At 42.9% G+C, this 14,270-nt stretch overlaps 1 protein-coding gene across 2 annotated transcripts in view; it reads right to left on the bottom strand.

The window, feature by feature from the left end:
* FRMD1 (FERM domain containing 1) overlaps nt 1–14,270 on the bottom strand; it is a 40,353-nt gene that overhangs the window by 13,881 nt on the left and 12,202 nt on the right. For both annotated transcript variants that reach the window (XM_027686253.1, XM_027686264.1), the window contains exons 3-4: nt 10,718–10,808; nt 1,469–1,548 (exon numbers count right to left, since the gene is read on the bottom strand). In XM_027686253.1, the coding sequence (XP_027542054.1) occupies nt 1,469–1,548; nt 10,718–10,808 (171 nt within the window). The remainder of the gene's footprint in view (nt 1–1,468; nt 1,549–10,717; nt 10,809–14,270) is intronic.

The following is a 14,270-nucleotide window of genomic DNA, read 5'->3' as shown; positions in this document are numbered from 1 at the left end:
AACAGAAGGCAATGTTGATGTCTGCTTCACACTGGGGATGTCTGTTAGAAGAAAGCCAGCAAGAGTTCTGATGTTTTAACTACAGCCTATCTTCCAGACTTACAGCCTTGTTTAAAAATGAGAAAAAAAAAAGAAGAAAAAGGGGAAAATAAAAAAGGAACATCTTACTACCTCATTCTTTCATCTTTCCTACTTTGCCACTTGACTGCTCACACAGGTAACTTTGCTCCTACAGCCAGTTCCAAGGTTTTGCTGGTCGGACCCATTTCACTGGGACAAGTTACGTGGCATGCTCGGCACATCTGATGCAGACAGCTTCTTGATCATCATGCAAATATTTCCATTTTATTTCTGGAACTTTTTTATTGTCACCCTATTTTATCAGCTGGACTGGGCTTTCCACCTGAAACCTCTTCATAGGAATTAATTCCTTGTCAACTAACCCAGTCTGATAGGCTAACTCCTCTCAGACTGCAGTACTGCCAACGGCAAGTCATTCAGTCTTTTATGATTCACACCACACCAGAGGTTCAACACTTATCCTGACTTGGAAAGTGCTGCAAGAATCCAACCAAAAAGCAATTGCAAAGCGTACCCCATCCCGAGGTGACCAAAAACACCTGCCTCTGCTGAAAGGATGGGCCTCTGCACGACTGCAGTTGTCTTTGAAGTAATTCTCACTCATTTGGGAAAAGCAGAGCACTTGTTTGGGGGTAAGAGAGATCCCCAACCTCACTAGTCATCTACAAATTTCTCTGAGCAACAAAAATGGCAAGCGTGCCTACTCTGCAAAACAAAACCCTTATGGAAGATGGAAAAAGTCATAATGAGCCAATTAAGATATCTGAATCCAATTGCATGCTCTACTTTGTTCTAGACTATGGCTCCTCTAATAATGACATACACAAACAGGCATTATGATGTCTTAATGACCAGCATTAAACAATTACATAGGCTTGTCTTTATTTCATGCAGCTTTTCCCTCCCTTGACAGGGCTGTCTAGTGTTAAAGAACTAGGACTCTTCTCAAACAAAATATCCTTCTTCTTCCTCCACTGTCCTTTTGCATGTACTCTGGAAGAGTCACAGCTCCAGTCATCTCCCTTTTATCAGGTTCAAGTCACAAAAGGTCATTTTAGGCTGTTTTGCTTAAGGATAACAATGAGGTCTCAAGACTAAGTTCTAGACTAAGTTCAAATGGAAAACTGACCCACTGACCTTCTCCACTTCTGCAGCAGCTAAGCAGCAACCATGTGGTTACTATTGCTCAGGTAAAGTTGTTTAAGGGGCTGTTTCAACTCTTTTAATTAATTTTACGGCTCTGCACAAGTCACTCCATATTGCTACTGAAAAGTATTCTGCAGACCATCTTCAAGAAATGCTTTATGGACCTTAGTTTAAGAGTTTTCATTTCACTGTTTAGTTCAATAAAAAAGCAGCAGCCTCCAAAATAAAACATCCTTCTTACTTTGGTGGTCTCTTTCTTCCACTCCTTTGAAAAGTATTTGCTAAGCTTCTGCTCCAGGTCTATAAAAACATACTCATTATCTGAAAGATAGGAGGAAAGGGATTTCATGTTAAATAATTAGAGATTTTTATTTATTAAATATTTAGATGACTCTACAAGTTATTTCCAAACAATACATTTTAAAACATAGCTGACCAGGGACTAGACAGGGCAGGAAAAAGAGAGTATTCTTAAGTACATGCACTACTCCAGACAGTATGGAAGGAAGGTCAGTCATGCCTTGATTCAAGAGATGCTGAGCTAAAGTTTCCCAAACACCTTGGCCAGAAATATAAAATTCTTACTTTATAATCCAGAAACCATTTACATCTTAGTAAGCTACTTGTGCTGTCAGTTTAGCAGATTCAGTTTTTTATTATTATTAAACAAGCAAATCTTACCCAAACTTCCTATTCTGCCATCATGTAGCACCATGCTCCAACACGGCATAAGTAATCGAACAGAGTAGGGTTTGACAGGTTTCATCATCTATGTGTGAATTGGATCCTCTGAGAAGGTGAAAAATAGGAGGACCAAAGGGAAATGCCCTCCTCAGAAGGTCTTGTTTCTCCTGCTCACACCCAACTTCTTTCATATGGAAAAAAGATGAAGAAAAGGAAGAGAAACCTGGCCTCTCTCAAAAGACCAAAGGACCAGGGCTTGCTCTCCACCATAGTGAGGGTGAACAAGACAGCCTGAACGGCACATCATCTTGAAAAAGCTTTGTGCTGCTTTCAAAGCTGATGTTTTGTAACACTGTTTCCCAATTATCAAATATAAACAACTCAGCCAGTGAACAACTTTTTCCTGGGTCTTCAAGTCTCTTAAAAAAAAAAAAAAAAAAAAGACCTGATGGGTGTTTTAAGCTTTAGCAGCAATGCCAGCTGAGCACATTCACCTGACAAGTCCCTCTACTCTTTGATCTTGCCCAGGACAGCATTTTTACAGGTAACATAAGTGCCAAGATGAAGAGCTTGCTCCTTAGACATGAAAGGTGCAGGGGAAAAAAAAAAGAAAAAAGAGCCCCTCACAAAACAATCTGTTTGGCTTTTGCTTTCTGATGTCAAACAAAAAAAGAAAAGAAAAAGAAAAAAGAAAAAAAAAAGATGAGAATAGAGGTTAAAATTTTGAAAATTTTCTAATGGAGATTTACAACTGAATGATAGCCTGCACTCTGTATGGCAGATGCAGGACTGGTAGCAGCAAGTGTCATAGCAGGTGTTGAAGGGGGCTCTGAGCTACCTTGCAGCCATCCTCCCAAAGCATTCCAGACTCTTACAGGAGCAGATATAGCAAATATGTTCTTTGCTAGCTTTCAAAAAACAAGCAAGCAAAACAACCCCCTATTGCCAACTCCTCCAGCTCCCACCTCAAGGGAAAGAAACCACACCTGGTGCTATCCCAAACTGGTTCACATTCCACCCTAATAGGACATGAAAAAGACAATCCCCAAAAAAGTTCTGTTTCCATTTTTATCCTCTTTCCTGCATTGTACTGATTGAAGCTGTAATTTTAATACAATTACACTTCTGTTACAGAAACAGCACAGTATTTAACAGCACTATTGAAACTGTATAGAAATTCTGAAAGTGTTGGTGGTGGGAATTTAAGTGCTGTAGCATACAAGATGATATAAAAGTTGTTTGGCTATTTGGACAAGGAGAGGAAGAAGTTTTATCATCACAGAGATTGCATCTTGTACCTGCCTCTTCACTTATGCCTGTAAGATAGGGCAGCAGGGGGGCTACGCTGGCCCCAGCCCTTACTTCCCTTAAGTCCATTAAGATCAGATAATGCTGCCTTGAAGAGGCTGGTAAAAGTCCTAGTCAGTGAAAGAGAAGGGTTTGTTCATCTGTTAGACTTGTCTCTGTCTCTTGTCAGCTGCCAAGCTGGTAAGCATCTCTCTGTAAAGCTTTTATTAAAAAGTAAGTAAAACTCGTTTAGGAAGCAATTGCACAGCAAGTGGCGGGAGTGGGATAACATAAGCACTGCATCCAGTCCTTCCCTGGGCTTTGGTAGTCCCAGGGCAGGGCACTTACTCCACTACAGTCTCCCACAACAGGCCCAGCACTGCTCCTGATGGCACAGCACTGCTAGGTAAAGCCTGTATTGGCTCTGCCAGCACCGTGGTGTTTAGCTGCCATTTGTAAAGAGGGTAGGGAACCGGCACAGCTGTAGCAAGTTGAGGGGTCAGTTTTCCTTTCTCACTCAGGAATGATCCCATGCACAGAGGTGTTTAGAGAAATAGGTGAATTACTCCTCAGCCCGAAGGGAAAGATAGCAATAGCAAGAGCAGTGGCATACCCTGAACCATCCCATCACAGCTGAATACTAGGTCAGAAAGGAAAAGTATGACAGAACAGTTACACTGCAATAAAGTAATTTGTTGTCAAAGTTACCCATACCCCACAGCCCCTATTTATCTGTCACATTACACAGGTTAGAGAAAACACTCTGTGAGGGCCCAGATGCCAAGCCTGAGGACTCCAGGTTATTATTAGGCTTACTGAGAGGTGTCCACAGACCCCAAGAATAAGCCAGGCTGCAGGAGGACACCCCAATATATCAGCTCTCCCTGGGGGTCCCACTCCTCCCCAGCTCAGTCCAGTGTCCTCCCTCCCATCCAAGAATGCAGCACTGCATTCCTGTCTTAATGAAGTTAATATTGCTGGAATGCCAACCTGCAGTGTAAGCCTCCATCTACAAAAACAAAGAGGTATTCCCCTCTGCAGCCCTACTGGTTTGTGATTGTTTTGGGTTTTTTTTTTCCTTAAACTGGATTAGTGATGAAACTTAAGAGATCTTTTGACACATGCCAAAACTGTGTCTGGTTTGAAAACAAGCATCTCTAACAGATATGAGGGCACCAAACTGCAGCACCTCTGAGCAGTGCTGTAAAGGACAGTATAGAAATGCACAGATGGCCACCTTTCCAGGGAAGAATACATTTGATCTGTGAATCCAAACAGGGCTGGATACTCAGCAGGTGCAAACTGCCATTGCTTCACTGGTCTCAGCTGAAGGACAACTGAAAGGTACTAAGAAGCATGCATACATAAAAGGTACTTAGAAGCATGCACACATGCGAATACACACGCATCCACCTGCAGACACCGAGTTTATGAATTTTATCTCAGCGCTGTCAGTGACCTTATGAAATACCTCAGTTTCTCTTAAAAGGTTCCCTCATGTATGTGTGTACAGATATCAGACGTGGCACAACACACCAGTGCACTGCACTGCAACCCCAAGAAATGCCTCTGGACAGCCAGCTAGTTAGCAGTAATGCAATTTACACATTTCTCCCAATTTCAGCTTTTAAGACCTCTCAAATGAAATTGAAAGTTTATGCTGTAAAAATCACATTTCAAATTAAGGAGTTACCAGAAATGCAAACGTTCACCGCTCCTGCTCTGCAAAATTAGCTTAACACATTTACATATTTGAGAAAATGTAGGACGCGCATTGTTGCAAAAAAATAATGGGTCAGGTCTCCAGTCAGAAAAAAAGTGACACAGTTCCAGTGAGTGATGTAGGTTTACAATAGGCATTATTTACACTGCAGGAAAAATGGGAATAGAAAATGATGGTTGTAATATAGGGTCAAATCAGTTCTGAGTCATTGTTACTCTAAAAGCCATTATTTTGCATTAACCAGTTCCTCCTCATCTCATTTTTTATGAAAGGTAAGTTCTCTGCATAAAAGCTAAGTAATGGTGAATAACAAAAAAACCTGTTCTCCTGTGCCCACTTTGGCTAGAAGCACTGAGAAATTCCAGAGGTGTTCTACCAAGAGAAAAGCTTAGGCCCCGTAGGCAGCCAGGAACATCTCATTAACTAATTTGGTTGCGTCAAGTATATTTTAGTAATAGAGCTAGACACTCCCAAAGAATAGGATTCAAATAAAATATAATTTAGTGCAAAGCCAAACTTCCACATAGCATGCATTTTCTGCCTTAAAGAGAAGGGAAAAATTATCCTTAAGTTCTCCCAGATGCTGCAAAAAGCTTCATAGTAACACCTTTATGTCCCTTGAGGCGCAACATGAAAGAGCAGAAGGAGGACAGAAGGATGCTGGGGTTAGGGGAGAGCTAAAGCTTAAACCCTCCCCCTCCACCTCAAAAAAACCCCTCACAACACATACTGTAGAGCTCACATAACCTGTTTAGCTTCCCTGAATACTAGCGTGGATATTTTTTTTGTAATTGAAGAGCTGGCTACACATTCCTTTTGCATGTGGAGCTCCCCAGGCTTCCAAGTGCTAGTGGTCTCGGAACATCACTATCCCCATGGCATCCGCTCCCACCACCTCTACACTCCTTCTCGATGCTCCTGGTGTTACCTTTCAAGCCAATAGAAAGAAACGTTGTCTACTCTTCAGTACCTGGTTGATTAGTTTACAAAGGGGTCTAAAAGAACTTGGCTCAGGATAACCTTGTGGTTTTAGCTTTAGTTGGAAATACATGTAAAACAAGTGAAGAAGGGAAGAATCTCAACAGAAGCTGGGAGTAAAGCAAGAGAGGTCCTGGTTGAGGTCTCTTTACCTGGGATGGACACAAGGCACATGGAGGTTATTATGAAAGGAGACAATATCAAGAAGCCTGAGGTCCTGCGGCTGCTAGGAACTGCTGAAGTCTGAACATAGACTGAGATAAAGGCTCAGTCATTCCTGGTAATGAAAAGGCACCGCAGGAATTTTATGTTGGCATCTTACAGTTAGTAACAAGGCAAGCCCAGGCACAGATCTTCAGACTTTGGCAGTATCATGCGTGATTCTTCTGCACAAGAAGAGCTGCCGAACCATTTCTAGCACTGCTCATCCAGGAGCAAACAAACTCCTTGCAATTCTCAGGCAGGAGAGCCCTTGGCTGGATGCTGTACTGATGCTGAAGGAGAAACAATTTACAGCAGGTACAGGCAAAAAAATGCCTTCATAGAAAGAGACCGCATAAGTACTTTAAAGAAGTACTATATACTCTCTGAACAGCTGAACCCCCGCAATTCCCTCTAGGTGGTACGTTTCTGTACATGTTTTTCTTATCTTGCATTTAACTCATTTGAGGTGTCAAAGTCACTGTAACAGAGTTGTATCTTAGGTTAGAATACAGAAGAAATTCATAAAGGAGATGCAACTATCCAAGCAGATTTAAGAGGACAGGCAGAAGCAGGAAGAGCGGGGAAGGACTGGGGTGTAGAAATCATCAAAATGTATTTTGGAGAATTTGTTTTGTCATCTGTCTCTTAAGAGACCCTTTGTTGTAAGAGACATCCACGTAATATAAAGATAATATGGTGGCATATTCTGTCCACGAACTTCAGTTCTGGAGGATATACAGATGCAGAAGAATTAACTGGAGACAGAGTGGTCTTGGCAGAGTTAATCACTGAGCTCCCTGCTAAGCGTGTGCTGGGAAGCATGGGCCTGGCAAGGTGAACAGCCATAGCTGTAATAACCAAAGGATGATCCTTGAGGCAGGGGAGCTGAAGCAAAGGGATTTGGTTTTGTTAGAAAGCCAGCATGACAAACTGATAAGAGGGCATGGAGAGACAGCAGCAGAGTATAGGAGCTGCAGTCTTGCTCCTTCCCAATTGAAGGTTTCCATCTGCTTGGGTCAAGCAAGGTTTGCTCCTAGAAAGGAAAAGCCCAAGACTCAGGATTGAGGGATCTGTGTTATAACTACAAAGGAGGCCTGGCTGTTCTCTGTCTGCTGACAATCAGTTTTATTTTGGAAGACTGAATGTGTCGCTGCACACACTTTCTGATAACAAGAGAGAAACCTCCTGCAGGGTACTAGATAAGGTTGACCCCTCAGGAGGATTTGCCACATAAGATCCAGTTAATGATGCCTATGGAGCCAGACTGAGCCTGGCAGGGTGGCAGGGTGTTTCACTGAGTAAACTACAAGGAAAAAATGCACTTTAGCAGCAGCAGCACACAAGGTATAGCCTGCCTGACAATCCGTGAAGAAACTAGAAGAGCAACATGTCCCAGGGTTTGTGCTGGTGTGGCCTCTTACTAATGTACACTCCTGAACTTTATATTCAAAGTGATCAACTTCTTATAGACAGAAGTTTTTTTCCCCCCAAATATATTTGGTTGAAGTGGTTTTTCTCTTGAGAATAAAAGTTTAAGAGCAGAAGAGGCTAAAAATTCTGTCCTGCCACCAATACTGCGTCCTTTAATCCTGAACCTGCCCTCAGCATCTGCAACAGTCAGAAGAGAAGGCAACAAATTTAGGCAATGAATGCTGGAAAAAATGACCTAGAACTCAGATCTTACAGCATTCATGGTTTGCAGTTTGCATGGTGCTTTGTGGTGCTGTTTTTATTTTTGCCACACTTAGGGGTTAAATTTCTGTTCATGATTAAGGACCCCAACCTCTCCCCCTCACACACATACTTACTATGAGACCAAGTGAGCATTAGTGTATCTGTACGTCTGCAGGTCAAATGGGCTCCTAATCCAGATAATCCATGCAGTGTGATTGGCTACAGTGCTGTAGAAATCCTTTAATTTTCATTCTCTTGCTACTGCTGACAGTCAGGGTTTTGTTGACAAATTAGCAGGAAAGTAATGGATGCAGGTGGATTAGAATACCTAGTTTTGCATGTGGCAGCATCAGACTCTCAAAAATAAATACACATTAAGAAAGCAGGAAATATATAATTATTAAAACAGGGCAGCTGTTTTTTAAAAAAATAGTGTCTTAGAGCTGCAGCATAGAGGCAAAAGCATGATACAGAAGAGGAATACTTTGTTCTCAAATGTGGATGATTCCTCTCCATTTTTTGGACATCTAACCCAGCCTTTCCTCACAGACCAGCCCCATGCCTCCCCTTCATAGCCTCCGTGGGATGTACACTGACTTGCTTCCCAGCCGAGGCAGTTGACTTAAGTAACCCCAAGACAACCCTGGGCAATGCAAAACTTATACAAGGCCTCCCCACAACCTGACCTGAGCACTTCCCTTTCTTGAGGTGATAGCTTGTTATGAAGCCAAAAATCCCTGAAAAGCAGGTAATGCCCTAAAGGCTACTTCCAAATGCCAGATTCAGAGTGCTACATTTGCTACAGAAACAAGACCTCAGCCACCACGGGCAGCAAGGGAGATAATTGCCAGTCTGTTGGACAAAACAAGATGGGGGGAGGAAATCAAGTTCTGGAACAGAAAAAGTATTTCCTCTGCTACAGCTCTACCGTAATAAACCTGGAGCTATTTTAAAAACAAAATAAAGGAAACCTTAAACTCCACCCCCCACCAGACTCCAGGCAATAGCTTATTGGACTTTGACAGACTAAAGTTGTGGACCAGAGAAAGCAATAAACTGAGCAGGTTTGCTCCCTCTCTCAAGAGCTTGCTGCGGCCTTCCTGATGGCTATGCCCATTCAGGCTGAGAAATTCACTGCTGACATTCGTCGGTCATCTGGCCCCAACAGTATCTTAAAGAGAGGCACAAATAAAAAAATCTTCTTATCCAAAATTCTGGCAACTGCTGGGTGGCAGAGGGAGATGGCTGTCAGGAGGATCCAGGGTGAGCATGAGAAGCCTTCAATTAAGCAGCTTTACAAACTGAGCTACAGCAAGCAGGAGTGAGGAACAGTGAGGAAAGCAAACCCCCCAAAAAAAGGTCAATTCACCCTTATGGACTCCTGCAACTCTTTTCCTTTACTTCTGTGTAGTGAGAAAATAGTTTCCATTTAAAGCCGTGGACAGTATACTTTAAGGTCTAGTCAACACAGCTTTATTATGCTCTTTGGGATAGGGTGGTTACAGCATTTCCAACAGACTGAAAGGGATCTGCCACAATAGGGTATTTTGGGGTCAGAGCCCCTGTGTTTCACAGGGTGAAGGAAACTGCACCACACGACCTTTGGGAAGGAAGGAAAAAGCAGAGTACAGAAAACAGGAAGCAAAAAACACGTGAAGGGAGGGAAAAAGTGAAAAAAACACAGGAAGAACCGGAGAAGAGCACCTAATTCAAAGAAAATAGGAATGAAATTGTCCTGCCTTACAGGGGAGGACAGGAGTTCTAATTTCAGATAAGATGTCCTCCAAGTGGACTAGGCAAAAACTGGTGTTAAAAAAATGAGGCAAAGGGGAGGACTCAGAAACACAGTTGTTTGTGAAAAAAGTTAAAAGCATTCAGGTGTTCCTCACATGAAAAAAAACTGAACTGGTTTAAAAACACAGGTATATTTGTTAGCTACTGGTTATTTTGACGGAATCTCTTGGAGACTCTACAAACCTTATGGAGACAAAAAGCTTATGTTGGTCTCAGTTTGACTGCTATATTCAAAAAAAGCAAAAATTCTTAAGAGAACAAGAGCAGAAAGGAAATGAGACAATTAAACTTAAAAAGCCCCTATTATATCACACATATTTGTAAGGGGGCAAAAGAAACCTTATTTAGAAGGACTCATAAAAGACTACTCTCATTTCAATGAAATATCTAGAATTACAGTAGTAAATAACATACTTGAGAAAATTTTTGGAGGAGAGAAAAGTCTTTCAGTGCTTTTGAAAATGTGGGGAGGCAGGCTAAGCAGGACAACAGATCCATTTCTAATTACTAAGAGTTGGAGGGGTGCCAATGCTCACAGCATCCTAGAAATGTAATCTCTCATATCAGTTTGCTTCTTTAAGGCATCATCTTAACACAATTTCCTGGGCAATACTACGCTGTAGGACCAAGCAGACTCGCCTTCAACCTACAGACTAAGAGGTTTTGTATTTCCCATGTGGTATTTTAAAACCCAAGGTGTCCCACATGTGCATTCAGTCCCCTAAAATCATTTGAGTTTCCTCCCCAGTGCTACATTCTTCGCGTGCGGCTTCATAAGATAAGTAACACTTTCAGTCTCAAAGTCCTTTTTAAAATTCACCTCTTGTCAATACTTACAGCATTATATATAGTGAAAAATATGTTGATTAGCAACTCCTGCTGCAGGAGAGAAAGCCCCTAAAGAGGGGGAAGCTAAGAACAAAGGTGGAGAACAAAACCCCCCCCTTCTCCCAATTTGTCTGCCCACATACCAAAGATCAAAAGAGCTCTGGGAAGCTTGTGCATAATCTACATACTTTGTGACCTTATTACAATCAAATTCCCCCTGCAGGCATGGCCACTGTGTATATATGCACACACTGTAAATACACAAGTGAGTCTGTGGATGTTTGCCAAGTCACTTGCTCGTGCACTGAGTTTGCTTACTTTTAACAATGCTGAGGCCAAAGAAGTGAGGCTCTTTAATCTTCACTAAATCACAAACTTGCTGAAAGAGCTCCTGTCCAGTGGCTTTGACCTGAAAGACACAACAAATCCAACATTACAGATGGCTCATGCACCTGGATAGAGCAACTCTTCTTTACGTTGGCCAATACATTTTTGGGTACCCTAGCAAAAAACCCAAATACAACCACCCCACAGAACATGCTTCATTTTCAGTATTATTACAGAATAATAATCAGTAATAACTACCGAAATGAAAATACTGCTGTCTTGTAGATTTTGTTTTGAAAGGTTAAGAGAAAAAAAAATCAAAAATTTTCATTCTGATCTAGAAACAAAAGTACACAAAGAAACACAAGACTGTGGTTTGAGATGAAATAGCTTGTAGGTTGGAGATGAGGTTGCTCTGTAACCCACACTGAAGAGCTTGTTCTGTCTGCTGCTGACTTCTGGTTACATAGTCATTAACATCTTCATCTGCTGCTGCTGTCACAAACAGCCTTTAAGCCCTTGCCCATTTCCATGCACATTGAGACTTTCTGAGACTTTCCAATACCCCTGCCTCCCATGATGCCGTGCATGCACTGAGGAAGTGCTGGGAAAACAGAGCTGCCAGCACACGCTCCTGCAGGGGACCAGAGTCTGGGCAGTACTTGTAACCATGGCACAGGCCATGGGAACACCATGGCACTGCAGCATGGCTCCTGAGTAACTCTGCTAGCTGGGCTGCTTGGGGCACAGGCTCCCCCAGAAAGAGTGAAATTCTGGTTAACTGCATGTGCAGACCTGGTATGTACTATGATTGGATGGTCCCCCCACTAAACATCCCCCCATCTATAGCCTCATTTCTCCCTGCCCCACTGCACCAACCCAGAAGCACTGACAAACCAGAGGCACAAACAGAAACCCCCCAAACCACAAAGGCCTAGGGGAAGGAGGTCTGAGCAAGAGCAGATGGGGAGAGCAGAACAAGACTGACAGACAACCTCAGCTAAGGCCAGGGTGCAGCCAGCTGCAGCTGCAAAATGGGCCGGGCCCTCAATTTCATTACCCACTGCTCAATGATGCTGATCAGCAGCAGCAGGAGCAACCATCCTAAGGGGTATAGTGCAGGGCTACCTTCAGAGAAACAAAGATGACAGGGCAGACGTTGATTGCTTAACTCTCCTACAAACCAAACACCATCCTAATTCTTCAAACTCCTTTAGGGTAGGTGTGCCACACTCCCCAGAAACTGGCTTGCGCTCCCCTCCCTGCCCCAGGATGTACCATGTCACTAGACAAGGACAATGGGAAACAGGAGGTCATTTAAGTACTCATTTTCTTCTACTTGACAAGGCATCACTGGCCAGACACTCACTACTGTTTCATCAGGAGCTTTGAAGCCTGCACTACACCAATGCAAACACGTGTGTGCTTTGTGAAGGGAGGAGGGAGGGCACAGTTCCAATAAGACCCAAACCCACATCTGGGTCTTATCGCAACTCTCCGCATGAGACTGCACCCTTACAGTCTCACTCCTAAATGCAGTATTTGCTCAGCTGCCAAGAACACACATTTGGAAGGGAAAGTTAGGCACAGATCAGTCTCCTTTCCCAAGAAAGCAAGCTCTGAGCATGTTGTTCTACCTGGGAAGGACTTGCTAAGAAAGACGTGACCTACCTCTAGCCAGAATGGTTAATGGGCATACAAGAGTCACTGGCAGCACAGGTCTGTCTCTCTAAATGCTATATGATGAGATGAATTTTCTAAGTGGCATGCTTTCACACCTAAGGAAAGAAAAACCTGCTTTATGATACTTAGTTCTAGGGAATGAGCACTTCGATGTTTTGTGACATTCAGCTCTAAACAGTGATTTAAGCAGATTTTTTGAACAGCAGGTATGTTACTACCACCTTGTCCGTCGTTCTCCTCTTGGCACTTTTTATGAAGTTTTGCTCCCAGCCTTCAAGGCTATGCAATACCAATTACATTTGAAATTGTTGTTCCCTCCTTCTGCTTTTCCCTCTGCTCAAAGCAACTAATATTTCCCTTTGCATTTTTCATCTGGACGCTTCTCTTTGGACTTCCCTCATTCGCATGGGATTCCTGTGCCAGCCTCCATCCCAGAAATGCCATGAATCATTCCTTCCACTAATACTCAGCTTTGCCCCATGTCACACTCAGGGCTTCTTCCCACATAAAATTTAGTCCAAAGTGAAGTCAAGTGCAAGTTTACAGAAGGCAACTGCTACTCCAAGGTCATTCTGTGTACATTTACATGCATTAATTATCTATCTCTATTTTTCTTGGTCCATATGCTTTGAAACATCAGCTCTTCTGCTCACAGAACCACTGAAAGACTTCAGAGCTATGCTTGCCATTTACCAACACATAGAACCTCACCAGGCTTCCTCCCCTCCAAAAATTTGTTCATGCTCCCACCCTTACTCTGTCAGCTAGGCAAGGTGCAGCATCTGCTGTGGCTGCTCCTGAACTACCCAAACACAAGTGGAGTGGTTGCCTGCCCTGCTCCCCTCACTGGCAGCTGAACCTTTGCTAGCATACATCTCTCCTTCCTTCAGCTGCTACCATCCCCAAAAATTTTAAGAAATCTACTCGATATTGATCATAAAAACTAGTTGATATTGACCAACAGGTTCAAAAGTGTTGATGAGATAAGCCACAATGCTGTCAGACAAACAAAACTGAACCAACTGGATACCAGTACAAGATCTTTGGTACAACCGATACAACTTTTGGTTGCACCATTCTCACTCACAGCCTGCTCAAGCTCCCTGGTGCTCACATGCCATCTCCCCACTGGGGCTGCCCGGAACAAGGCAGACTGCTTTGCTCTGTGCTCTGATGTCCATTCTCCTAAGTAGAAATCTCTCACTTTGCCTTGCCATCCTCAGGGCAGCTGGTCAGCTGCAGCACCCACTAGTGGGTGCCCACTAGAGGCACTGCTCTGCCTCTCCTCATGTTCACAGTTGGCTCCAGGAAGGCAGTTTTCCTCCTCACCATCCCCTCAAATTCATTGTGCTTTCAGAAAGGTGGATGCCAAAGTTAATTAAGAGATACTTGATTTAGAAGGAAGAGAATTTAAAATGGCTCTTGCTCTTCTCTCTTCAACAACACTATCTGTGAAGGGCGTAAGACAATTCATTTTAAAGAGCAGGCTTCAGTCTGTATGTGACCACATAAAACACATAGGTAAACTCTTATCTGGAAGGGTGGAATTTATATGGCAGAGGGGAGAGAGGAATTACCTGCATAAACACTGCGCTTATCAGGGGAAGGATCTATAATTTATTCTGCTGGAAGGATAACCATTCCTACCTACCTCACTGAGCTGCAAGCTTGTTTAGTATTTGCATTCCACTCTGAAGAGGTTAAAAGGCTTTGGAAATCTTTAGTAGTGGCATTATTATTCTAATAAATGCACAAAGTATCATCTGTGGTTGTGCTAATTAAATTTGGGTTCTACCAACATCACTAGAAAATTGCCTTGATGTTTCTTTAAAAAAGAAAGATCTGCCCAGCTGTGAAATCT

Source organism: Neopelma chrysocephalum, unplaced genomic scaffold (genome assembly GCF_003984885.1).
Source record: "Neopelma chrysocephalum unplaced genomic scaffold, ASM398488v2 Primary Assembly neopelma1_23, whole genome shotgun sequence".
NCBI lineage: Eukaryota > Metazoa > Chordata > Aves > Passeriformes > Pipridae > Neopelma > Neopelma chrysocephalum.
This window is presented reverse-complemented; position numbering and strand designations above follow the sequence as displayed.